This window comes from Zosterops lateralis (assembly GCF_965231275.1).
Source record: "Zosterops lateralis genome assembly, chromosome: 1".
Lineage (NCBI taxonomy): Eukaryota > Metazoa > Chordata > Aves > Passeriformes > Zosteropidae > Zosterops > Zosterops lateralis.
Window position 1 is genome coordinate 134,495,303 of NC_139762.1, and position 25,002 is coordinate 134,520,304.

The 25,002-nt window shown below is 37.5% G+C and overlaps 1 protein-coding gene across 4 annotated transcripts in view; it reads left to right on the top strand.

The window, feature by feature from the left end:
- The window catches only part of OXR1 (oxidation resistance 1), a gene marked incomplete at its 5' end in the record, with an annotated part of 278,536 nt that overhangs the window by 194,680 nt on the left and 58,854 nt on the right, over positions 1–25,002 (top strand). For 3 of the 4 annotated variants that reach the window (XM_083874853.1, XM_083874852.1, XM_083874854.1), the window contains 4 exons: positions 8,930–9,012; positions 14,630–14,737; positions 15,856–15,975; positions 19,993–20,145. In XM_083874853.1, the coding sequence (XP_083730979.1) occupies positions 8,930–9,012; positions 14,630–14,737; positions 15,856–15,975; positions 19,993–20,145 (464 nt within the window). The remainder of the gene's footprint in view (positions 1–8,929; positions 9,013–14,629; positions 14,738–15,855; positions 15,976–19,992; positions 20,146–25,002) is intronic. The other variant, XM_083874855.1, reaches the window with a different exon arrangement.

Sequence of the window (25,002 nt, forward strand, 5' to 3'; positions counted from 1 at the left end):
AAAAAGTCATACAGAGTGGTCCATCACTGGGACAGCTTTAAGGTGACCTAATTTGATGTTGACAATAATTCTACTTCAAGCTGGAGACTAGAGTAAATTCAAGAGGCTTTTCTTCTGGATAATCCTTTGATTCTGTGAGGATATGCTTTCATACCTGTAGTCTTATGCTTCTTCCCTCCTAGATGTTTTCACCTTACTTCTCTCTGTGGTCAGTTCATGGAAGGAGAAGAAACACTGCACAGGTAGTGCTGACTTCCTGGAGTGTGTCTCTCATTAAGTACAGAAGTTAAATAAAAATCAGTGATTCAGAGACTCCTCTCGACCAGTCTGTCAGGGAAGTTCTTCTAGCTGCCTTCTATTGAAACTTTTGTTGTTGTTGTTTTTCTCCCTCAGGTTCAACTTGATTGTTCAGTTCTGAACCATGTGGCCTGTGGGCTTATTTACATTTCTTTCATACCAGCTTTGGAGTCTTGATTGGTAAGGTTACCATACACAGTATATCCAATAAACTGTGTCAGTCCTCTGTACTATGGTCAAGGTAGCAGCAGTACATTAGAGAGATAAATGTGCAGTGCCAACATATAATACATTTCTCAAGTCCTGCTGTAAATGTTAGTATCTTTCTTTCTAAAAATCTGTCTTAAAATTAAGCAAATATAAGAATAAGGCAGATTATTTTCTTCTTTCATCTTTATTCAGTACCTCATTTTTAAGAAATTACCAGGTGTATGGTAATGTAGGAAAGAGGATTCAAGCTGGGGAGAAGCACTTCTGTGAGTTTTCTTGTACACTCTGTTCCAGATGAAGCACATGTGAAATGTACCAACACCCTTTACAAAGACGCTAATGCTTCGCTTTCATGGCTGAAAATAATTCAGTTGGTACAGGCATAAGAAGCAAATGTGATCTTGGAATGTATCAGGCTGGTGACTCAGTCATCTTGTGATATGTTAATGTATGCACAAGCTCTTCTTCAGACTTCTGCACTACTAGTGTACATGATTTCTTGAGTATTCCCTTGGTGCATATGATGTTAAATGATCTTTTACTGCAGGTTCTGCTTTGTGTTATTGCATCTTTCCCTGCTTTTATTCCTCCAAGCTTTGGAACTTCAGAATTCATTGTGTGTCCTTTTACCCAGCCTTTGCTGTTGATTGTCCTTTTGAATTTGTCTGCTGATGTGCAATTGAACTGTGTTAAAAACTACTCCATTGGGATTTCATTAATACACCCCTCCATTCTCCTGATTTCTATTTCTCTCGCCTCTTTCCTGATTTTTTTTTACATATTTCACAATTCTTTATGCAGTTTTTGCTGTTCAGCAGGATTCTGATGTGTCAAATGTTTAACTGAAGTTTAGTTTATAAACTAATCTAGCAGATGACTGAAACATTTTTCTCTAATATTCTGGTGTCCTTTGACTATATTACATTTTTGTTTTAATATGTCATGTTGGTTGTGTTTTTATCTTAATTTTTCTGGTTAATTTCCATTTCTAACATTCAAGCAGTTTAGAAGGTGATATTGAGAACCTATTGTTTGTATTCGTGGCAGCATTTCAAGTCACTACATATATGAATAATAATTTTCTGTTCATCAGTAAGCAACACATCTTGTGTTACATGTATAAATCTCTCTGGCTTGATTTGGTGGGGTGGCCTTATGTATCTGTATTGCCTGCCAGAAAAATGGAAGAAATCATAGTTACAGATAACTCAAATTGCAAGTAAGATTGTTTAGCCCTGCTAAAAGTAGGGAAGATGATGACTTCAGGCTAGATTTCTCTGTGCTTTATTCTGCTTTGGAAGTGTCCAGAGATGGAAACTGCACAGCTTCACTTGATCAGTTAGGGTTTTTTGCCTTCTATCTACTCAGACAAAAGAAGCCCTGTTGTTTCTTCTTTGTCTGATACCTTTTGTTCTCCTACTATGTCACCAAAGAGACTGAGTCTGTCATCTTGACACCTCTGGGAAGGCTATTTAGAAAGTTCAGGATGTCTGCTGTTACAGTCCTTCAAAACCATCTCTGCTTCACACTGGAGAGGCTCTGTTTTCCTGGCCTCTTCTCACAGCCCCTCATTACCTTGGTGTCCTTTCACCAAAACAGTTTTCTGTGCCTTCCTTACATTGAATGGGCGCAGGGGAGGGACACTGGAGCCAGTATTAAAAAGGAGTTGGATTGCAGGGTTAATAGGTGTGCCCCTCAGTCTGCTGACCTCTGTTCATAGGGACACAGCTGAGGGTGCTCTTGGCCCCCCTTGTTTCCAGGTCATGCTTCTGGCTCCTGTTTTGGCTTCTGCCTACCAAGACCTTTGGGGGTTTTTTTCAGTGGAGCTGCTCCTTGGCTGAGCAGTGCCAACTGTACAACACCGAGGGCTCTTCCTTCCTGTGCAGAAGATTATTGTCCTGCTGAATTCCATAAGGTTCCTTTCTGCTTGCTCCCCAGCCTGTCCAGGTCCTGCTGAACAGCAGCCCTGCCTCGTGTATGTTGACTGGTCCCCCAGTTTATCTGCAAACCTAATGCAATAAACTTGTACAGTAAGGTGTTTACTGGGCCTCTGCAACAGCCACAGCAGATCCCTTTGCATATGAGCAGAGCAGTTGTAGTGCACGAGTCAGCAGGATAAGCTGACTGACTTTGAACTCTTAGAAAGGGTAGATATCATGAGCTTAAGTGTAATAAGGCAGAGTGTAAATTCTTGAAGGTGTGTAAGGATATAACTTGATATTGCTGCTTGATGGTCAAACTGCTGATGTGGTGTTGTGTAGGCTTGAGCACGTACAACCAAATGGGCTTAAATATCTGAAAGAGGTGGAGAATTGTTATTGGAAAAGTTGACTTGCCCTATCAATAATGCAGACAAGATTTTTGCAAGTTTTCATTAAAAGATGTATTTGGACTGCAGAGAGATTGTACAGGAGATGGAGATTGGAGTTGGGTAGTTTCTAATATATTAAAGTGTATACATTATATTGCAAATGGAACAAGAAAGGAAGCTTACTGTTGGTTAACACATATTGTGGCGTAATCTAAAAATTTGGTGAAACATTTCTGTTTACTTTGAATGTGAAATCTTATTTTAGAAGAAAGCCCATGTGATGCACATACCAGGAGTGTCATACACAGAGCTGACTTTTTCTCCTAGTTGTTTGGAGAAGTGTCCTGTCTTAAGTTTGTTTCTCTTCAATTGTTTTTGTTCTTGAAATCATAAATTTAATTATTTCTGCCTGCATGCTGTGCATCTGGCTGAATAGCAGAGTGACATGTGTTAGGGGGATCACAAAGTGAACTGAGATTGATATATCTATGTTGCAGGAAAAAGCTATTTGATGTGTTCAGAGTACTAAATGCAACATTTGCAAGCTCTCAGATTCATTGAGCTTGGGAGTTTGCCTGAGAAAAATGTGGACAAAAGCATCATGTGAGGAGCAGTGATAAGGATCAAGAGTTTTGAGAGCATGACTTGCAAAGACTGAATCACAGAATAAATAGCAGTTGTTTAGCAAGAAGAGGCTGAAGGAGGCATTATGACATTGCCTTGGTCTGAAAACCTTCCATTTTGGCTAAAAGCCCTACAGACTACAAGTATGTTGTAGGCTACTCTTAGGGCCTCTGTTTCTGGTTCCTAAGACATTGGAAGATAACTGAAAATAATATTCCTGTAATTATTGTAAGCATATCTAACTGCAGGAGAGGGAGAAGGGTTAATGAGACTGTTGCTGACTGAAATGTAGTCCCTGCTGTTAGTCAGGTCACCAGGTCTTATGGAATATAAAGATTGCCTCCTTTAATCTCTTTCATTTATTTATGAATAGATTATAATGATCTAATTGTTATTGAGCAGAACTAATCTAATAAAGATGTAATATCTGTGCTTCCTGTTTTATCAATTAGTGAGTTGTTTCCATGTACTGCTAAATAAAAATGTATTTGAAAATATTTCAGATGACTTTTCTTACTTTGATTCATTACCCCATATGTGCTGCATGTTTAAGATCCTGTGAAAAACTGTCCTAGACAAAAATTTGACAAAGGTGCTACCTTTTCCTTGAACACCTGTAAAACTGATCCACAAATGTGCAGTTCTTGTTGAGGGTGGGATGGTGGATGAATAATCTTTTTCTTACCTTCTCCATCATAATAAACTCATTTATTAATTTTAAACAATTTGCAATAATTATGGACTTGTCCAGCTTCGTTGCTTTTTCTCAGAGGATACTTGTTTGGTTTATGAATTTATTTCTCTGGAAAAAGCAATTTTTGTTATTTTTGTTGCATTGAAGTGAATAGAATAGTAGCTGGGAAACATTGCAAGTTGAGATTTAATCTTACTGAGGAAACAAGAAGGGTAAAAGAAAGTGAATACATTTTGTCCTATGCAGAGCTTGAAGATCCTCCTAAGCAGTTCTTAGCTTGTATCCTTACGTTTACCAGCTCTTAGTGCCAGAAGTCCAAAGGATGTGCTGAAAGCATCAGTAAACAGCAAATTGAAGGTGTACAGTTAAGCTCAGATGGCATACTAAGAAATGAGAAATGGCACTCTTGTCATAATAATTTGAGCAAGCAGTGCCACAAATATTTTTAGTCAACCAAAATTAAGTAGCACAGGGTCATATAGAGGCAGTTTGTAGAAGCCCTGCTATAAATGTTGGAATTTGACTTTAAGTTGTTTTCAGTTGAATGCCACTGACTTTCATATTTTAATATCAAACTGCATCTTCCTAAAACATATTGTTCATAACCCCCCTTTTCCTGTCTCATATAAGTATGTTGGAACAGTAAGTTCTCTCTGTGTTAGATAATCATATGTAGTCGTTCTTATGCTGCAATCATTTAACCTCAACATTCTGAGCCCATGCATTCAGATTAATATTGGTCTGGTGTGATTTTAAACACTGTGTTCTGCATCTTTCTAGTTCTACTCTTTTAAATCCTAGCTGCAATATTTTCTTGTCATTTGTGGATCTGGCATGTACTTTTTCACTTCAATGTTTCAAGCAGTTGTGGAGGCCTGCCCAGTCCTGTGAAAAGGTAGTTGAGAATTAAAGTGTGAATCCTGATGTTACAAAAAGTCTTGTATTCTTTCTGTCTAAAACAGCACAGCTAAGAGTTCTGATAACATAGCACCACAGATCCCATGTTAAACAATTTACTTGACTCTTGAGGTTGTGTTTAATGTGGTTAGTGGTGTCAAGTTTTTCTTGGTATGGTCTGAGAGCATCAGCCTTGGTTAGTCACTGGCTCGCTGCTGTCAGATGAAGTAATGGTTATATGTAACATAACAAAATGAACTCCTGTGCAACAACTATCTGGAAAATAAGTAAAATGAAAGTATCATACTGACTCTTGTTGGATCTGAGGACTTTTTAGATCTCTGCATTCTACACTGGCAGTTGTTTCTGCTTGCATGTGCTTCCTAGAACACTAGGGGCACTGGAATGGCTGAAAGAGGCATTTACTTCAAAAATTAATTTACCTCAAAAATTAATATCCCACTCATTAAGTGAGATATATTGGCTTTGTAATGTGTCATCAGGGAGGTTGAATTCGTGTTTCTACCACTCTGACCTATTTTCACAGCTGAAATACATCCTAGTTTTGTTTCTGAGAGGTTAGGTCAAAACTGAAGTGTTCTGTATGAACAGATAGCTTGAGCACTTGGGCTGTGGGCAGAGGTGTGGATTTTGGTAGCTTGGCCAGCTGGGTAGTCAGCACACATAGAGCTCCGTGTTGCCTGCCTCCATCTCTTGTTGACTCAGGAAACTTACATCGTGTCAGGTTATAAAACACTTGAATCCTCTACCCATAGAGTGAGGGGGAGGTAGTGCCTTCACAGACTGAAGGAATGGGAGTGGGCACTGATGGGAAGGGTAGGATTTACTGCCTTAGGTATGGGAGGACATCAAAAAACCCTAACTGCAGACTGTAAGCTCCTGGAAAACTTGTGGTAGGGGTTCTCTTGGCTTTCCTCCAAGGTGCCTTCAACAGGGAACCTACCTTCCCCACCCCTACCCTCTGTTTTATTTTACTTTCCTGAAGTTAGCAGAGTTCTCCCAAATCTCTGAAGACAGCAAAGGGCCTAGAATGGAAACCATACGGGAAGTGGCCGAGGTCACTTGGTCTGTCCAGCTTCCTCTAGAAGGGAAGTGGGAGGGACTGGCACTGGTCTCTTCTCTCTGACCAGTGACAGGGCCCAAGGGAGCAGCATGAGGCCATGTCAAGGGGGGTTTAGGCTGGGTATTGAGGAAGGCTTCCTCAAGCAGAGAACGACTGGGCACTGGAACAGTCTCTCCAGGGAAGTGGATGCAGCACCAAGACTGCCAGAGTTTGGGTAATGCTTTCAGGCACATGATGGGATTCTTGATGCTGTTCTGGGCATGACCAGGAGGTTGGATGCAGTGATTCTTGTGAGTCCCTTCCAAGGGGATATTTTCTCATGATTCTGTGATTCAAAGTCTAAAGCAGCAGGTTCTGCTATGAATAACAAATAAATTCCTGTTTTTATTTCTGGCATAAGGAACAGAAGTGGGTATTTGTGCAGGACTTCATTCTGCTGCTCAATTACTGGAGAGGGAAAAGATAAATTATCTTGACCTTTTGGGTGGCACCTGTCTGCAAGCTCTTCAGACACCTGAACCAGTAAGAAGAAAAAAGAAGGTTAAATTTGGGTCAAGAAAAAAAAAACCCCACAAACTACATTAGGCTATATACAACTGAGGTGTGTGTGTCTATATATTTGTAGTGTGGGGCTTCTTTACTTCCATCTAATGAGGGGGAGGAGGAGGGGAAGAAGGCATCTTGTTCCGTAATAAGAGTTCTTCATTTGTAGATTATTAAGGCATGTATCGGATCCTGGATGAGATCAGTCTATTTTTACTTGAATCCTTGGACTTTTTCTTAGGCTTATTTGACCCAGACTGCTCTTGAAAGAAAAATATTAGGCTCTTGGCAAAGCTTTGATAAGGGCTGAAAAATCTGGAACAGCTACAGTCAAGCAGCTTTTAGGTTTTTTGCAGCTTGCTGAGGAGGCACCTGTTGTGCTGCAAGGTCAGGTAAAAACTTTGGAAACCTAATATTTGACCTAGATGAGAACATTGGTGCTGCTAAGCCTACACACAAACTAGTGTATTTTATTGTTGCTGAGTTGGCTTCATTTCCCTCAGAGACGTTTGTGGTACATTTAAACACTATGAATATAATCAGAAGTGAATGATTCTTCCAGCTAAGTTTTAAAAAGCTACTATTAGTAAATAAGGTAAGAAATACTTTTTAATGTATTGAATGAAGATAGCAGAGTGCAGAATTAGTGTATAGGTTTTTAGAATTGCTAGAAACTTTTTGGAAGTAGGCTTAGTCTTGATAGTCATTTATAGCTATAAAAACTTACCATAATTAATACCATATATAGATCAATTAGATATGGGCACATTCTGCCTCAGGCTTTTTTCAATATATAAAAAAGAATGAATTAAACCAAAGTTTATATGCCTTTTTTTTTTTTTTTTAATCTATATAAAGAGTACCACAGGAGATTATTTATGTTGGGTCTGCTAGAAATCACTACTTTGTCCTGCGTGGCTTGTCCTATATGTAGCAAATATAAGATATTTCTTGGGTCGATTTCTTCTTGTGAGTTTCTTTTTTTCAAAATTTCCTTTTGTTTCTTCTTTGGCAGAACTTACTGTGTAATTTACATTGTGATTTCCCTGCCCTCTGTATCCTGATAGTTTTGACTCTCCATGTAGAAATTTGGGCGTGGGTATAAGAAAGTTATGCCGATACTTGTCTACTCTCTTTTCCAGTGGTGGAATTATGTTACTAATTAAATCTAATAGTGCACTAAAGATCCTGTTGTTTTATAGCACATTTCCTTGGCATTTCAGGTGAGGCTTAAATGGATTACACTAAGTTTTCTATTTTCAATGTAGGCATGTTAAAATATTTTTTAAATACATTGTATAAGGTTTCTTGCTTCTATTCAATTTGGCTTGAAATATTTGAGTTAATTATGGTAACAAATTTGAATATATCAAAATGGGAGTATAGCTAATCCCATTGTAGCATGAAAACTTAATGTGTCATTCACATAAGTATTTTGGGCTCTGTAATAGCAGATATTTCATTGTTGAAGGTGGAGGCCATGTGGTGGAGGAGATTCATCTAAAAATGCATATGTGTGTATAGATACAAATACTAAAACTCTCATTTTCTAGAGATGTACATGAACCATATGATGACATTGGAGTGTCGTGATTATCATGAATATGAAGCCAGTTAGTATAAAATCATAGGGTATACTTGAGTTACAAGTGGTTGTTTGTTTGGCCTGTGAAACAGGTCATCAAAATACAGTGCCCCAATAAAAAGAACAGTTCTTAATTATTTCTGTGAAATCTTTAGTGTTTATTTACTAGCTCTATGTGTTTGCTGCAGAAAGGATAATTATGAATTTAATACTAATGCTCTTTATTTTATTAAAAAAAAGCTTTAAATACTCTGTACTTATCAAACAGCAAGAAAAAATCTCTAGTGATTAGATCAATCATCCAGAAACTCTAGATCATCTCCCCTCAGATGAAAGCAGACTGGGTATGATACAAAATCAGTTAAACACAACAATTCCAGAAATGTTGCTTGCCTGGTGGGGTCAATATCCTATTTAGTCTTCATTAGTCACTTCCTGGATAGCAGCAAGTACTTGTGCAGTTAGTTGGTTTCGAGTTATCAGCTGTTTGTATTGGTCAAATTCTTAAAGCATTGCAGAGGAATGAAGTCCCTATTTTAGCAGCTGGTGTCTGTTGGAATCAGCAGGAGTAAGCTGTGTAACTGGTGGATTAGATGTCTGCCCACGGGGCTGTAGTCAGCAGCCTGTGACAGTACTGAGAGAGGAAAATGAATTTAACACACGCATTGCCTCAATTTTTTTCAGATGCTGGCCAGAAGAAGACCCCAGACAAGAAAGATGGGCGGCGAATGTCTTTTCAAAGACCTAGAGGGACTCTTGAATATTCTGTAAGTTACTACTTTATTGTTAGAATGTTACTGCAAAGCAAGTGCAGGCTAAAAAGTTGCATTACAAAATATAACCAAAACTGTAATGTGTATTGCCTTAAATGTTAGAATTCTGTGTATCTGATAGTTTAGTTTGGCAAAAATTAAATCAAAAAATTATCTGGTAGTAATAATGCTGTTTTTTCCCTTTAAGTGTCTTTTTTTTTTTTTTCCTGAGTAATCCCAAACTGATCAAACTGTTGACTGGTTCACTTTTTAGTAACTAGTTAGAAACAAATAACAATAGTTATATAATTATGTGCAAGTTCTCTGCTTTCAGAATTATTAGTAAACTGTTGCTGTCGAGGGAAATAACAGAATAAAGCTGGGAAGGGAAGCTGTGTTTAATACTGACTTTCTGGTATTCTTCTAATAATTGCTGTAGATCTGCACCTTTTACTGCATAACACTGTTTCTGCATCAGTATCTGAAAATGGAGCCCTTCTCTCCTTGTTCTGTTCTTGAAATGACCCTCAAACTGTGCTGCAGTCAGCTTTCACATTTGTGGTTACTAAGGGAAACAGAAGTGAGAAGTATCTGTCTTGTGTTATGTACTGGAAATATAATTAAGCCTATAAATAATGCTTATAGAGTTGATGTTAAAATAGCGAAGGTCTGCCACAGGTATCTTTGAATGCTTTTGAAGCTGGACACAATAAATAAAAATGAGAACTTCTTAATGAAAAGTCTTTACTTGACCTCTTGGTGTTCTCTTATTCCAGGAATAAGAGAGATGGGGAAGACTTAACTCTGTTACATTAAGCCAAGCTGTGATAATTGCTTAAGTACTGAGAAGGCTGTGATAGTCTTTAGGGGAGAGACAGAGTGTGTAGTGGAGCAAGAGGCATTTCATTAGTGTGGCTTTTATTGGAATTTGAATTCTAGCCTCCTCTAAAGACTTCCTTGAAGTTCAAAACAGAAATCCTTTTTGCTTAGATTCTAGCAGTTAAATGATGTTACTGTAGCTGTGACTGTTGATGTTATATTAACCCCACTTGGTCTGAAATACCTGGGAAAAAAGGGTCAGGTGTAGCTCTATATTACTGGCATCCATTTACACAATAAATCCCAAATTTGGCTTTTGCCACCATGTGAGTGCTTTCACTTTGATATGTAACATTCCAGGCAAGTGAAAGCAACAAGCTTTCCTTTTTCTAACTTGGTGTGTGTTTGTTTCAAGTTGTCATGTACTTCTGCAGATTTTTGTGTTCCAGTAGGTGGGGTTTTAGATCCAAAAATAGCTTTCTTAGTATGTACTGAAGTATGCATCACTTCCTTGTGAGTCAAAAAGATGATTCACAGGAATCAAAGGCTTTTTGTCATTAAACTTAGTCCACCTTCTAAAGGAGCCTGTTGCACATATGGAACATGTTGCATTTCAGCTTCACAAATACTGTATTCTGTCAGGTCTTGCTGTACATTTCACTCATGAAGCACTTGAATGGCATCATGTTTGGTTAATATTGTGTGCATTTATTTTAATGCTCCGCTATAACCTTTAGGAACTGAGCTTGTGCTCACTGTAAGAGGTCTGGTAGCTGTTGTGGTAATTTGTTACTGTTGTTATTTATTTCTTTATTATGTGTGAAGAGGTGCACTTGTGTCTGGTTTCTGACTTAATCCTACTTCCTGTCACAGTGATGACACATGTGTACACACACAGGTATTTATATACCTGCATGTGTTGCTTCCTGGAGAAGTAGTAGAGAATGAAGGCAGAAACCAGACTCCCCCTCACCTTCCAGCACTGTTGAAGTTAGTGGGGATTTTTGCCATTTTTTAGATATTAATTTAATATATTAGTTTTTCCAGTGGCTACATGGTTTTAGGAGGGAAGGTTTTATTTTGTATTTGTGAAGTTCGGAGTGAGTTGGCATCTCACTTTTGCAAACTATGGGGTTTAAATACAAAGTAGACTTCACACCAGAATTTTTTATAAAAAAAAATTACTATGGGACAAACAAACGATAAAATAATTTTTTTCTTTAAAGCTGAAGACAGAATGCAGATAATGTTTAAGATTTTAATCTAAAATTCCCATGGTGTGAAAGCTTGAACCTGCTGTCCTGTATGTAGGAGCAGAGAGAAGATGTCAACAGATATGGTACTAATCAATGGAAGTGAGTTCTGAACTGCTTTGAAAGGATACAGAAAAAACTGGTTCATTTTTCCTGATACTGCTTAGACAGTGAATAGATACCTTTCAATAGACTTTATCATTTCCTCAGTGTCAGTAAGCATATTAGATACAAGTTGATATTGTCTGTTATCTCAGAATTCACAGCTGCTGCTCAGGTTTTTGTGTTCCTTGTTGTACAAACACAACTGGTGCCTACAGGTGTCAGAAGAGCCAACTACAGGTGAATAATGGAGCATGAGCAGAATGTTGCTTACTGATCACCAGTGATTGTAGGATGCTTGTGACTTCAGTGAAAGCCTTCTAACTGCTCTTTCTTTTGAGGGGAAGAAGGAAATAATTGTGGTTATTTACAGATATGTTTGATTTTAGTCTTAAAAAAGTTTATAAGTGTGCAGTTGAAATGAATGATTGGTGTTAGAGGCTCTGATGTAAGATTTCCCTTTATCTCTGGGGGATTGAAGGCTGTGCTCTCCTGAAGTAGTGAATAAGTACTTAATACACAGATTTTGGTGTTGCAGGTTATGGAAAGAACCCAGTATCAGTTCCTGAGAGTCACAGAAGGCTTTAATAGACCTTAGCATCAAGACTGAGCTTTCAGCCTAATACAGAGAGTGACAAGGGTTCTCTTCTGGTGCCACTAGTTCAGTTGCCATTGTAAGCCTGTACATGCTATTTAGAAAGCTACACATTTAGAGAGTTTTTGGTGACTTTTTTTTTTTAATCTTGTCTCTTCCAGTTCAAACCCAAGGAGTGTGTTTTTTTGGCTGCCACTTTTCTTGGAGCATGTCATTGTCATAATCTTAACCTGTTTGAGGAAATATTGGAAATGTAGATCATAATGGTGATATTACTTCATCTGTTGTCTTTTACTAATTATTTTTGAAGTTGGCTTTATATTTACAAGATTTGTTTTACTGATGATGCATATTATATAGATTAGGCCTATTAACAATTAGTTAATATAGTCATAATTGGTATTTCTAAAGGCTTGGGTGCAGTGCCAAAGTTGTTATTTACACACTTTTGTTCTCACCCTTTTTTTTAGTCTTTCCATCTGTTTAATTTTGTTAGTTTATTTTAATGCTCTTAAACTATTGTTTAATTGTTTCCTGGCTCTTGGACATCTAGTGTTGAAGTAAAAAAAAAAAATTATTTCTGCACTCTGATTCATATTTATTTGATATTTAATTTTTAATGGAGGAAGGAATGAATTCTGACTGAGATGCAATTACAGTAAAGCTCATTAAAATACCAGTAGAGAATTTGGCATAAAATAAAGCTTTTAAGTAACTTTGCCAGCTGATGATCTGAGGGAGATGAAGGTAGTTTGAACCAGAGATAGTGGTGGCAGAAGTTCTCTGCAGTTACACACAAGCACACCTGGGAAACGTGTGTATTCTCAATGAAGATTTAATACTCAAATACTTATATAAGATTTTTAACATTCAGAGTAGCATTTAAGTAGCTACCTCAATGTATAGAACGTTTATTTTCTGAGAGAGAAGGAATAACTTCTTGCCTTCTCTTGGAGTAGTGAATTGATAGGGGAAAAGCTGGGGATCCACGATATGTGGTGGCACTATTCAAATCTTGCTAGTTCTGTGCTTGCTAGTTCTCTCTCCAGAGTTGTTCTTTGAGATTTTGGCTGTTCAGATTCTACTTTTTAGAGTAGTAGAGGGCCTGGAAAATAGGCCTTGGAATCTAGGAAGATACTTGATAAAGTCTCTATTATGTGAGCAGTGTCGTCGTTTTGAGCAGGTATCTCTCTCAAGTCCCACGTAGCGTGGAAATTTGCCTGTGCAAACTTCACAGCCAAACAAAAAAAAAAGCTTATACTGCCACTGTGTTTACCGTGAGTGAGATAAACCCTTTAGTTGCCAAGCTATCTCACAAGCTGTTGTTTTATTTCAGAAGGCTGTACAGAGTGAATACACTCTAAAAAGGGCTAAAGCTTTGTGGTTTGAATGCTTTTGTTTTGTCATAAGTTAGTCTAAAATCTCAATTGCTTCAATCATTAAGTGATACATAAGAATTATTTACCTAGCAGCTGGCTGTTGTCTTTCAACATTTATATGAGAGCAAACTTAGGCAAAACTTTTGAATTTCACAATTTGTTTTAGCAAAGTTTCTGTATTATGTAGAGCTTCTGATGGAAACTTTACTGTTTAGTGATTTGGTGGTTAGTTTTGTTATAGTCTGTGAAGCACATAGTACATATCTGGTCTTGTTACAGTTCTGTTTTGATTTCTGCTTTAGTACCAGTTAAACATAGCATATGAAAAGATTATTATATTTTTGTATATCTGTGATCATACCGTACTGAATGACTGAGAGCTACTACAGTAGTCTTCCATACTGGAAATACTGGTGTATAGAGATGTTTGCTGCTTTGTTTAGCTTATTGGCTTCCTGTATAAAGAACTCTCATAATAGGTTTCTAATCCTATTTTAAAAACGCTAATTGCCTTTTCTTTGGCAATGCTTACATCTTTTTGTAAGTGAATCTAGGCTGACAGGTGCACCTTTTACAAAATTATATGGAAAAGAATTCTCTAACTCTACTTAAAATTAGCTGCAAATGTGTCAGCTTATAGAACTTCATTTTGTCTTAACTGATAAAATTTGGTTTTTTTCTGGTACAGTGTTTATGAACCCTTGTGCAATTATGCTGTAAACCTTTTGGTTGTTTGTTTCCTTGTATCACCATTATTCCTTAGGCTATGGATTTATTTTTCTGAAATAGTTTCTCAGTATAAAACTTTTTTTCATTTTGCTTTCTTCTGGTAGCTCATTTTGAATACACTTTGGGAGATGGAGGTCAGAATCTGAGCTTGGAAAAAATCCTTTTCTTAGTTGGGAATCACTTTCTCAAAATGCTTATGCTCCATCTGCTGTCATTGTAGTCGACCTGCTTTGCTTCAGCATTTTTGCATTTTCTCAGTGATGGATTTTACTTGAAAGTCAGGATCTAACAGAAGCTTATTTCAATAGTAAGAGAGTTTATTTATATTTATAGAGAACTCTTTGGATTTTCTGTAGGTGAGGAGTGGAGAAAAGCAGTTGAAGAGGGGGAATGAACCCAACCAATGGTTTATTGCCCAGGGGTAACCAGCAGGGAATTTGTAGACCAGAAGTTCTGGTGCAATAGCTGAGCCTAAAGCTCAAACTATGACACTTCTGGCCACCTGGAAACATAGTGGGAAGGCATGTGCTTTTGTGTAGGGTTGCAATAGACTAATATTTAGGGAGTTGATATGTTTTTTGTGATGGCTTTGTTGTTTTTGGGGGGGCAGGGGGGGGGCTGAAGGCATAAGAAATGAAGGTATTAAAGTTCATCAGAATCTTGGCAAATATACACATGCTAAAATATGTAAACCACTATTTGAACTAACTGCTTACAGGGTTGTTTTGTTTTGTTTTTCCCCCCAATTGATACAGGTGGAATCAAGAGATACTTTAAACAGTATTGCCTTGAAATTTGATACAACACCAAATGAACTGGTTCAATTAAATAAGCTTTTCTCCAGAGCAGTCGTTCCTGGACAGGTACTAGTACACTATATATGTTACTTTTCCAACAAAGTCCTCTTTTGCTATATTTCTCATTCCTACCAGAGTGCTAAAGTACTTCTCTTACTGATTTTCCTACTGGCTTTGTAGAAGAGTTTTTCCTTTTTCTCTAGTCTGCTCCTTGTGCCTGTCAAATAACTGCCTGAAAGGAAACATGTAAGGAAGCTACCTGTGTCCCTTATTTAAGATCAAAGGACTTTTAAAACTAGATGTACTTAATGGTACAACAATAACCCTTAGATCCAAGCCAAATTGTTACTTTGCAAATAATAGAGCAGGCTGTCTACTGACTCTAGCTCAGCAGACACATTCAGGGTACAGCTTACCAACAACATTCCGTGACTGCCTATTACTTCCTGCAATTCTATTTTAATAAATCGAATCATGTTTCTGTTCTGCTCTGGAAACTTGATGTTTTTACCAGCAGTATATTAATTATCATGCACTTATTATAGGTCACTGTTGCCTTTTTTGGTCCTTTTCCTCCTACTGTTTTTGCCTTCAGTTTTCACTTCTTGTTGAAAGTCAGGCTATGAAACAAGTGATAGGTCAACTGTGGTATCAGCCATCAGCTGTTTGGTATTTGCCCTTTGTTTGATAAAGTTCTGTCTTCATTTTTAATTGCTGCAGAACTTCCTCTAGGTAGATTGCATGCCTGCTATGGCTGAAATAATGTACTAAAGGTGTGAATACCTTCAGTTGAAATTTTTATATATGTATTCAGTGAGTCTGCATCCTCATTGCTTAAATAGAGTCTTAACAAGAGAAATAATTTGACACATCTTCCTTGGACACTCTTGTTTCTGGCATGCTGTATACTTTTAATGCTTTCTCTCTGAACTTCTTCCTCTGTTATTATGACTGAAAATAAAAATTAAATCAATATAGCATTTAAAAACTTGAAGTGCTAATATTTCAAGTACTTTGTATAGTATTGTTTTTTCCCCTCAACTCGTAATTCTTTTAAAGGAATGGGAGCAGGTTTTGTGTAGCTTATTTTGAGAAAGCATAGTAAATATACCTTAACTGGTGGGAAATCTAAAGTAAATCTGAAAGCATAACTAACTTCTAACTACATTATATCTTCTTTATAGATTTTGTATGTTCCTGACCCAGACTACATTTCTAGTGTGGACAGCTCCCCCTCTCTAAGTCCTGTAAGTCCCCTGTCACCTACATCTTCCGAAGCAGAGCTTGACAAGGCTACAGTAAATGTAGGTATACCTATTGTCCTTAAAATTAATTTTCCCTTACAAGATAAATGTTACAGATGTTATGCTTTCTTCTTAAACTATCCTTTTGTTTCGGGGAGAAAATATTAGACAACACTTGGAGTTGAAAGTAAAATAGTTCCTTTTTAAAAGCGGGTTTTAATCTTTGTAAATTATAGTTTCCAATGTGAAAACTGATTTGAAGGCAAATTATTTGTAGCAAAATACTGTCATTGCACTCTGAAATCTTAATTACTTACTGTTGCATTTCTGTGTTTGTTACATTTCAGAGCTTGTTAAGCATTTGCCTCTAATCTTATTGATAGTTTTTGTAGAAAAGATGCATTGTCAGGAGTGCTCGAGTCCCCCCCTGCTGTCTGTAGAGGTGTGGGAGAGGGTTCTCTAGTTTCATTTCACAAAATAAGGTTCAAAAAAATAGGATTTTGATGAAGGACTAATGCAGAATTATTGTAGCTGACTTTTACTCAGTAGTTCTACATTTGTAGACTTTCAAAATGCTAAAACTGTTTAGCCATCCATGTTGCACTGTACTTCAGCTCAAATGTAGATGTTTGGGTAGGAGCTTTGTAGAAGCATGTAGCTTTGGCTTTGTAGAAGCATGTCTTTCCAGGAACACTGATTTGCTGTCAGCAGCATTCCATAGGGAGCAGTCCAGCCAGGAAGATTCAGTATTTGAGCCTGAGCTTCTCTGCTGTTTTTGCAGCTGTGATCTTATTTGCATGTTTCTTCATGCATCACCGCTGTTCTTTTCTCAGTTATTATCTTTTCCTCTCAAATAAGAAATTTTCTTGGTAGCATATTTTTACAGTACTCAGTCAAGCTGACATTTATTCCAGGATTCTGTGTGCTCAAAGTCGAGGAAGGTTTGAGACTTAAAGCATTTACTTATTTGCTTAAGTAACTTGGTCCAGATGAGTTTAAATATGAAGATTTTGATTTATTGCTGAGCAGGTTCCCAAGCTGCATTACAAAGTCTATGATGGCCTTTCTACTGAAAATTGCTGTTTGGTTTTGCTGTGATGCCTTTTTCTCTATCTTAGTATCCCAGTTCTTATGTCTGCTGTAATTTTTGCTGAATAATCTCTTCTATGTTTGATGGCAAACTGTGCGGGGTGTAGCACAGTAAACAGACTCACCTGCAAGATTACATTCTTGTATCTATATCAGTCTCAGAAAGACCTACCCATGTAACATATGTTGCAAGAAGTTACTCGAGGGAATAAAACCAAACAATTTTACTATTGGATATCAGAGCTTTTTTTACAGATTCCATGCCAGAAAAAACCTTTTTCTTTCTTTTGTCAATTATTTTGTGTATCTCTTAGCATATAGTAGATAAGGAGATGTAATAGTGTAACCATACCTATAATTTGTTTGAAAACATTTTACTGGCTGTATGCTCATATCAGAGATAAAAACCTACGAGTGTAGAAGAAACAAAGTAAACAAAAATACTTAAAATTAAAAACCTCTTCTGCAAAAGATTGTTTCATTTAGTGTGGTCAGTCCAGTGCTAGCAACAATTGGAATGTTGAATTTCATTTAACTGATGCTTTATTGTCACATAACTATTCTATGCATCTTGTTACATATTGTGCATCATTACAAGCGGTTCTTAAATGCTTCACAGAAAGTCAGATTAGCAATGAGACAATATATAATGGTGTTTATTTTGTTTCTGAGGCCTTTCAAAGTACACCTAAGGAAAGAAGAAATATTTGTCCAAAAGTCAAGCAACAGAAATCATTTGTACTTGTCATTGTGGACTGTGAGCACTTGGTTTTGTTTTCAGTCTCTCCAGCAGCACAAAAGGCACTCAAGTTCTGTGTGAGCAGTTAAGGCTGGAGGGTTTTGTTCTTCATCATAGCACCTGTCTTTCTTGTTTTTCTTTTCTCTTTTTGCTGATTGCTATCATTATGAAGGGGAGAAATACTAGGATACAGTCTCTAATCCTCTCTTGATGTCTGTCTTCTTTGACTGTCCTCCAGTTTTGACTCCAGATTTGCTGTTTAAATTTGAGTGTGTTTCAAGGTAAAGATGTGTGCCTCTGCTTATATAATGTAAAGGAGTCTTCTCTCTGCTCTGGTCAATAGAATCAGTGATTTCTAGTTACAAATTTCATAAGCAGGCTAACAAATATCTGAGTGCCTGTTCAGTCAAAAATAAACTGACATGTTCCCTGCTGTTTTATCGAACATTGGAGTAGCTTACTACAGCCATGTGGCTATATAGAAACCAGCATGTGGCTGATATAAGACCTGCATAACTTTGTTAAAATTGAGGGGTTTATGATAGGTTTTTGCTTGGTTGTTTTCTGTTGTTTTGTTTTTTGGTTTTTTTTTTTTGTTGTTTTTTTTTTTTTAATACACTTAAGCTAAGATTTCAGTGTGTATTTCAATAATTTTGTTGCTGTCAGTGTGTAAGAATTAACTTAGATTTTGAAGCTTTTCTGATGCTGCTGGGTTTTTGAAAGATTTCTTCACTCAGCAGTTGTAGGCAAATATTTGAGAAGATCCTTTATGCTTTGCTACCTATAAAGCTTAAATTCCACTTCAGAATAATATGTAGTGACAAGGGCCTCATCATTAAATTGGAAAGTCTACCATTGTGGTGGCGCATCCCCCCTGCTCCTCTGTTTCCTAAGTCATACTGGGATCTGAGTTTGTGTCACGTGGCAATATGATGAGAAATAGCTGGCCTGTTCAGAGTGGGCTTGGATATCAGCTGAGCACTTTCAGAGCCACTTGCTGAGTTATGTATCACAAGAGTGACACTGTAGTTTTCGGTAGGAAGGCATACGTAGAGGGAAAGTTAATCTCCAGAAGGTTTGTTTCCTAATTACGCCTTGATTAGCTTTTTCAGCAGAATTCAGTTTAGTGTTCTGTATATTGTTTTGGTTTTTTTGGTTGACCTGTAATGAGCATTGAAAGATGCTGGCAAAGGCTAAAGTATTGCCAGAGAGATGATGAACTGGAAGCAGTTGTGCATAATGTTCCTAGATATGATTAAAGGCACTTATCTGCAGTCTGTACTAGCAAATAGAACTGAACAGGAAAGTAGAAGACCAAAAGGAGCCTGGGAGTTCCTGTTTTCTAAAAATAGTAATATTTTATTAGTAACTAAAAATAGCAATTATGTATGAAATGATACATAAGATGTGGGTGAAGCTCCAAAGCAGGGTTTCTGTGTCTAAAAAATAGGCTTTGGTGAAGTCTGTTGAAGTCTGTCTAAGGTTTGTTTATCTTTAGTTTGAAAACAATTTTTTTTTGTTGTCTGTCCTGTCCCTGGTAGGGTTCAATGTTCATAGATAATTCTTTCTATTCCTGAAGAAGTTGTGAAGGAAATCCTCTGAAAGTTAAATCCAGGCATGTGAATGACAAAGATGGTTGGAAACATCTAAAGAGAATTTACCAAGGCTATATCATACCTATGTAAAGTTATATATAGGCCAGATAAACTGATTGCTTTCCGTGAGGAAATGACAGGCTCAGCAGATGAGGGAAGAGCCATGAATGTTTCTTACCTTGACTAGAGCCAGGCCCTTGACATTGTTCCAAAGCAGCCTTGTTAAAAGTACTGGAAAAACGTGAACTGAAGGGATAGAGTAGAACATGGGCTGGGAAAATTGCCAGGATCGTTGTGTTCAAACTTATTCAGCATTTGTGTATGTGATTTTTTAAAAAAATCTTATGTAGGAACATAGAATAGGTTGGGTTGGAAGGGACCTTAAAGGTATCCAGTTCCAACCCCTCTGCCATAGGCAGGGACAACTTCCACTGCACCAGATTACTCAGACCCCCGTCCAGCCTGGCCTTGAGCACTGTTTACTATGGTGGTGGCCAGTTTCAAATCCTCAGGAGTCCTTATTGGGACAGTTCTTTTATAATCTGCTCATCAGTGACCTGACTGGTCAAATTACACAGCAGAAAATCTCCAGAAGTTGATATTGAAAAAGGCAAGTTATGAAGTTCTTCTTTGTTTGTTTTTATTTCTTTTCAGGATTCAGATGGAGTCCAACAGAAGGAATCAGCTGTTTCACCAGCACATGCGTGTGTTCGCCCTTCAAGAGTGGTATCGTCCACCTCCGAAGAGGAGGAAGCATTTACAGAGAAATTTCTAAAAATTAATTGCAAGTACATCACTAATGGCAAGGTACTGAAACATTCTGGTTTTACTGTTACTGTATTGGATGTAATAATAAAGCATGTTGAAAGTATAAACATAGAGTAGACTTTAGTCAGGGATGAATAGATGAATCAGCTCACATGCATATGTCTGTATAAATATACTAATTTTTTACTCACTGTTTCCTTTGGATTCTCCAGGCCTCTTGTTCAGGACACAATGCAAGCAGTTGATACGTGACAGACATTCCTGATGCTGTACTGTTACATAATTCTTGTATGTTGAGGGCATGAGGTGTGTTTGTTCCTTATCTTAGTATCGCTCATAAGTAGTTTTCTTCACTTACAGTGGAGAAAAACATGCTTTAAACTGTACTAGGAAATACACAGCGTTGTGTAGCTTTGCTTCCTTTTTTAAATCTTTTTAAAGCAGAACAGGGCAAAAGCAGAATAAACCTTTGATTCTGCAAACAAGTTCTGTATTGCTCATCATACGGTTTGGTGTGGTATGGTAGAAACCTTGATTTTGTTTTCTTCTTTGAAGCAGTTACAGTTCTCTCAATAGCATCGTTACACAAAATGCTTCCAAATTAGTGACACTTAATTAACCTCCGTTCAGCTCATAAGTGCACAAGTCTTGCGCAGACTTCTAGGGACTGAGATAATGTCAAAACACTTTACCTCAGAACACTATCAAAAATCAAAATGTATTGCTCCCCTACCTCACAGAGGAATTGCTGTTAGACACTTTATCTTTAAAAAAAATGCCTTTACTCAATGAATGCAATAAAATTCAAAGTACTCATAATACTTCCTCCTTTGCCTGATGTTCAGGTATGTATATAAAAATACATGTTTGTGTTGTTCAGCAATAGGTTTGCAGATAAAGTACACTAATGATAAACAGATTAATGAGACTCTCCTAAAACTGCCTCTTTCATTTTTTGGCTGAGAGGGAAAGGATTGCAAATCTGTGTATCTAGGCTTGAAGCCTTTTGACAATATACGTGTATTGACAAAAGCTAGTTGTTAGAAGTTGGTGAGGCAAGTACTGGAACAGCTGTGTTTTTTACTCTGTTCTGCTTTGCAGGTAGTTTTCTTCACTCATGACATTCTGTCTGTAGGTGACTTTTTTTAGGTTGATCCTAGGCACATCCTTACTTTAATTGCTGTTATACAGAAAAATTGAGACCTGTGAACCTTTGTTAGAAATTAGATGTACTGGAAAAAACCTAGGGTTAAAATTTACAGCATATTATTTATGTGCTGTAATTTCTCCTCAGAATATTACAGGGAGTATTAATGACATTTGTCTTTGACTTGCAGCATTACAGCCTATTTTCTAAGAGCTTCAGGGAGAATTCTGTTTCTAAAAAGTTGTATAACCCATTGCAGTGTATCTCCATACTTGGGGAGGTGGGTGGGAGAAAAATGAATACTGATTTGCTCAAATTTGAATGCCAGATCTTGTAAGTTTAACATGTAATTTAGACTTTGTGTCACATACAGTAAGAATGTCCTCTTGAATGTTGTCTTGCATCTCCTTGATATATTTTCTCATGATGCAGGATGATAAATTTTCAAAAGTTTTCTGGAAAAAGCTTAAAAGATTCATCCTCTGCTTCCTACTCTGAAAGTGATTTTTGAAGCTCGTAGTTAGCCATTCTTTAGGGCTTCAGCTGTGAAGTCTGTCATCACTGTGACTACTGCTTGTAAACTGAAATCTAGTGAAAGCCTTTTCCAATGTGTCTATGCAAAAGGGCTTTCATTAGGGTAAGATTGTCTAATTTCTCACTTTTTAAGGCTGCTTATGGTTGGAGTTGGGTTTAGTCACGCTTGTGACTTTCTGGACAAGCACAGAGGAATTCTCTGAGGAGCAGTGATTGGAACCTGCAGTGCTTGCTCTGTTCATTGCTCTTGCTCAGTGTTAACTGTTCATGGCCACTGATAGAGGCACAGTAAGTTGAGCACAGTAAGAGATAGGGTCGTGTGAATATGTCACGTTCTGTACAGACAATAAATCAGTGTAAATAAACTAGTGTGCTGCAGTCACACCTTGACTCACTGCTTACTGCATATGTAGGTGTGCCCTGTCTTACAGCTGCACTATTGACTTCTGCTGTAGAAAAGTGTGTTGCTCTGGGGTTTTTCCATTCTTTTCACTGTTCCTTGAGGCAAAAAAGAGGTACTTTAAAAAGTCTGCTTGACTGCAACTGAAACTGCTCCCTGAAAGTAAGGGAGGTTTGGAATTCTTTGGTTTTTTTGCTAACTTACTTAACTGCTTTGAAATGTAGTAGGTAAAGGAAAATTACTAATACTGAGGCTTGAAAAAACCCAAACCACTGACCTGGAAATGAAAACACAGAAAGCACATATTTATGGCTCATTAAGTGAAAAGGAGGACACTGAGGTTCAAAACTTCTGCAAGAAGCAAAAAATTAAAATAAATGTTTTTTTCATTATAACAGCTTCATACATCATAATTAACAGTTTTTATTCAACGTTGTGTCTTCAATAAGGTAATGGAATATTTTAGAGAACTTATCTTTGAGAACTTGTTAGGAGTCCTTTCAAACTTTCTTAGAAGTGTTTTACAGAATTGCTTAATTTTAATGTTTGGGCTCACCAATAATTTGGCTTTAAACCTCCCTTTTTAATGATTGTTCAGATTTCCATCTCAGGTATTGCACGGGAGTTAGTTTCCATTTCCTCAGGTCTAAGGAGTTTTAATGGTAAGAAGACAAAACTGATTCAGAACTGGATATCTGCATGTGCTGTTTAATCTACTTTCAATATTTATGTTTTTATGTATCTGGATTAATATTTTCTGGACCAGCTTTAAGACTCAAGGGATCTGGTTTTTTTAATAATGTAGAATGTCCACATGGTTTTCAGTAATAGAGTGGCTTAGCATTTCTATTTGAGGATCTTAAATCTGAAGTTCACCTGAGCAGAATTTTACTTTGTCTTCAAAATGTATTGCATACAGGAAACTTGACTTCTACAATTGCTATTTTGGGGAGTTTTGTTCCAGAACCAGAACTTCCTGTAACAGTATCATGTTGAACTACTTAGTAGCTACATGCAGAGTCTAATTTGTATTTCATTTTCATAGATGGTATTTCTAGTATTTTTTCTCTCAAAAACTACTTAGTAATTATGGTCCAAGAGGAACAAGTCATTGGTTATTTTGTGGGGGACGTCCTAAAAAGCTGTTTCCCAAGGTTCTGTAGCAACAACTGAGCTGTTTATAGATGTTCATGTTTTAAATTGTTTTTTCCTGAGGACTAGAAAATTAGGAGTTAGAGCAAACATCAGTATACTGGAATCATGGTTGGTAGTGTACATGCCATTGTTCAGTGTTTTTACTTGAGCTTGTGCTCTGATTTGCAGATCTCTCTCTCTTTAACAACGTTGTTAGTACAAATAATTCTTGTAGCTATTCTGAAAAACTGAGTTTTTTTTTTTAAAAAGTCAAAGAGCTGTTTCTGAAATGTTAAGTGAGTATTTGATTTATTTCAAAGGGATCTGGGCTGAAGACCCAACATAATAGCGCACAAAGGAGAAGCTGGGTTCATCTTCTTGTCTTAATATTGGTAGACAAGGGCATAGAAAGGGCTTTGTTTTTCATAAATAAACCCCCATGATATTATTCACTTTAAAGAATATATTCACACTGAAAATATTTTTAGTGGCTCGAACAGGTCAGAGGAGGAGCTTGGGAACTTTCTCCTTGCTTCTGAAGCAAGGAACCAAGGAGATTATACATGAGGAGCAGACTAGGCTCTCAGTCATCTTTGGTGCTTAAACGATTGCAGCGGAGGTTAGCTTGTTAGAAGAAACTTACTAAGAACAGTGTTACAGAATCATTTAGGTTGGAAAACACCTCTAAAGTTGAGTCCAATCTTTCCCTGATCACCATGTTGTCAATTAGACCACGGCACTAAGTGCCATGTCATTTCTTGAATTTCCAGGAATGGTGACTCTACTACCTCCCTGGGCAGCCTGTTCCAGTGCTTACAATCCTTTTTGTGAAGAAATTTCTCCTGGTGCCCAGCTTAAACCTCCCCTGGCACACCTTGAGGCCATTTCCTCTTATCCAGTCCCTGGTTGTTTGGGAGAAGAGTCCAATACCCACATGGCTACAACCTAGGCATGTAGTTCAGAGAGTAATAAGGTCACCCCTGCACTTCCTCTTCTCCAGGCTGAACAAGCCCAGCTCCCTCTGCTGCTGCTCACAGGACTTAATCTCTAGACAATTCACCAGCTCAGTTGGCCTTCTATGACTTGCTCTACCAGCACCATATGCTTCCTGAACTGAGGGACCCAGACCTGAACACAGTATTTGACATGTGGCCTCAGCAGTGCTGAGTGCAGAGTGACAATCACTGCCCTGGTCCTGGCAGCCACAATACCCATGCAGAGATGCTCTAGTGTTGTTTTTTTTTTCTGGAGTTACCATTATTACTCATTCCTGGGTATTTTATGAGACAACTGTTATGTCTGCTGCCATAGTGCATAAATGTGTATGAGTAACCAGAAAAGTTGGTTTAAAACCTTAAATGAATGCATGGTACCAAAATGCTGAGGAGTTTATCATTGTACTCCATTACAATAGTTCTGGACTATATATGTTTTAGGAATGTTAACATAGAAATCTCTGACCTTTAATGGCAAGCCAACAAGGAAATGAAGTTTGAAGTACTTCCTTTAAAAAACAGATGCTTTTTTTTTCTTGACTTATGCAAAGCTGTGGTGTTAGGTCTCAAAGGCCAGAGTTGGTGCAGTTTCCATCTCTCAGGGAAGACTAGCATAATGCAATCAGCAGCTCTTAACTAGTTGGCTAAAGGCTTGTGTGCTCCCACTTGTATGTTTTCTTCTGATG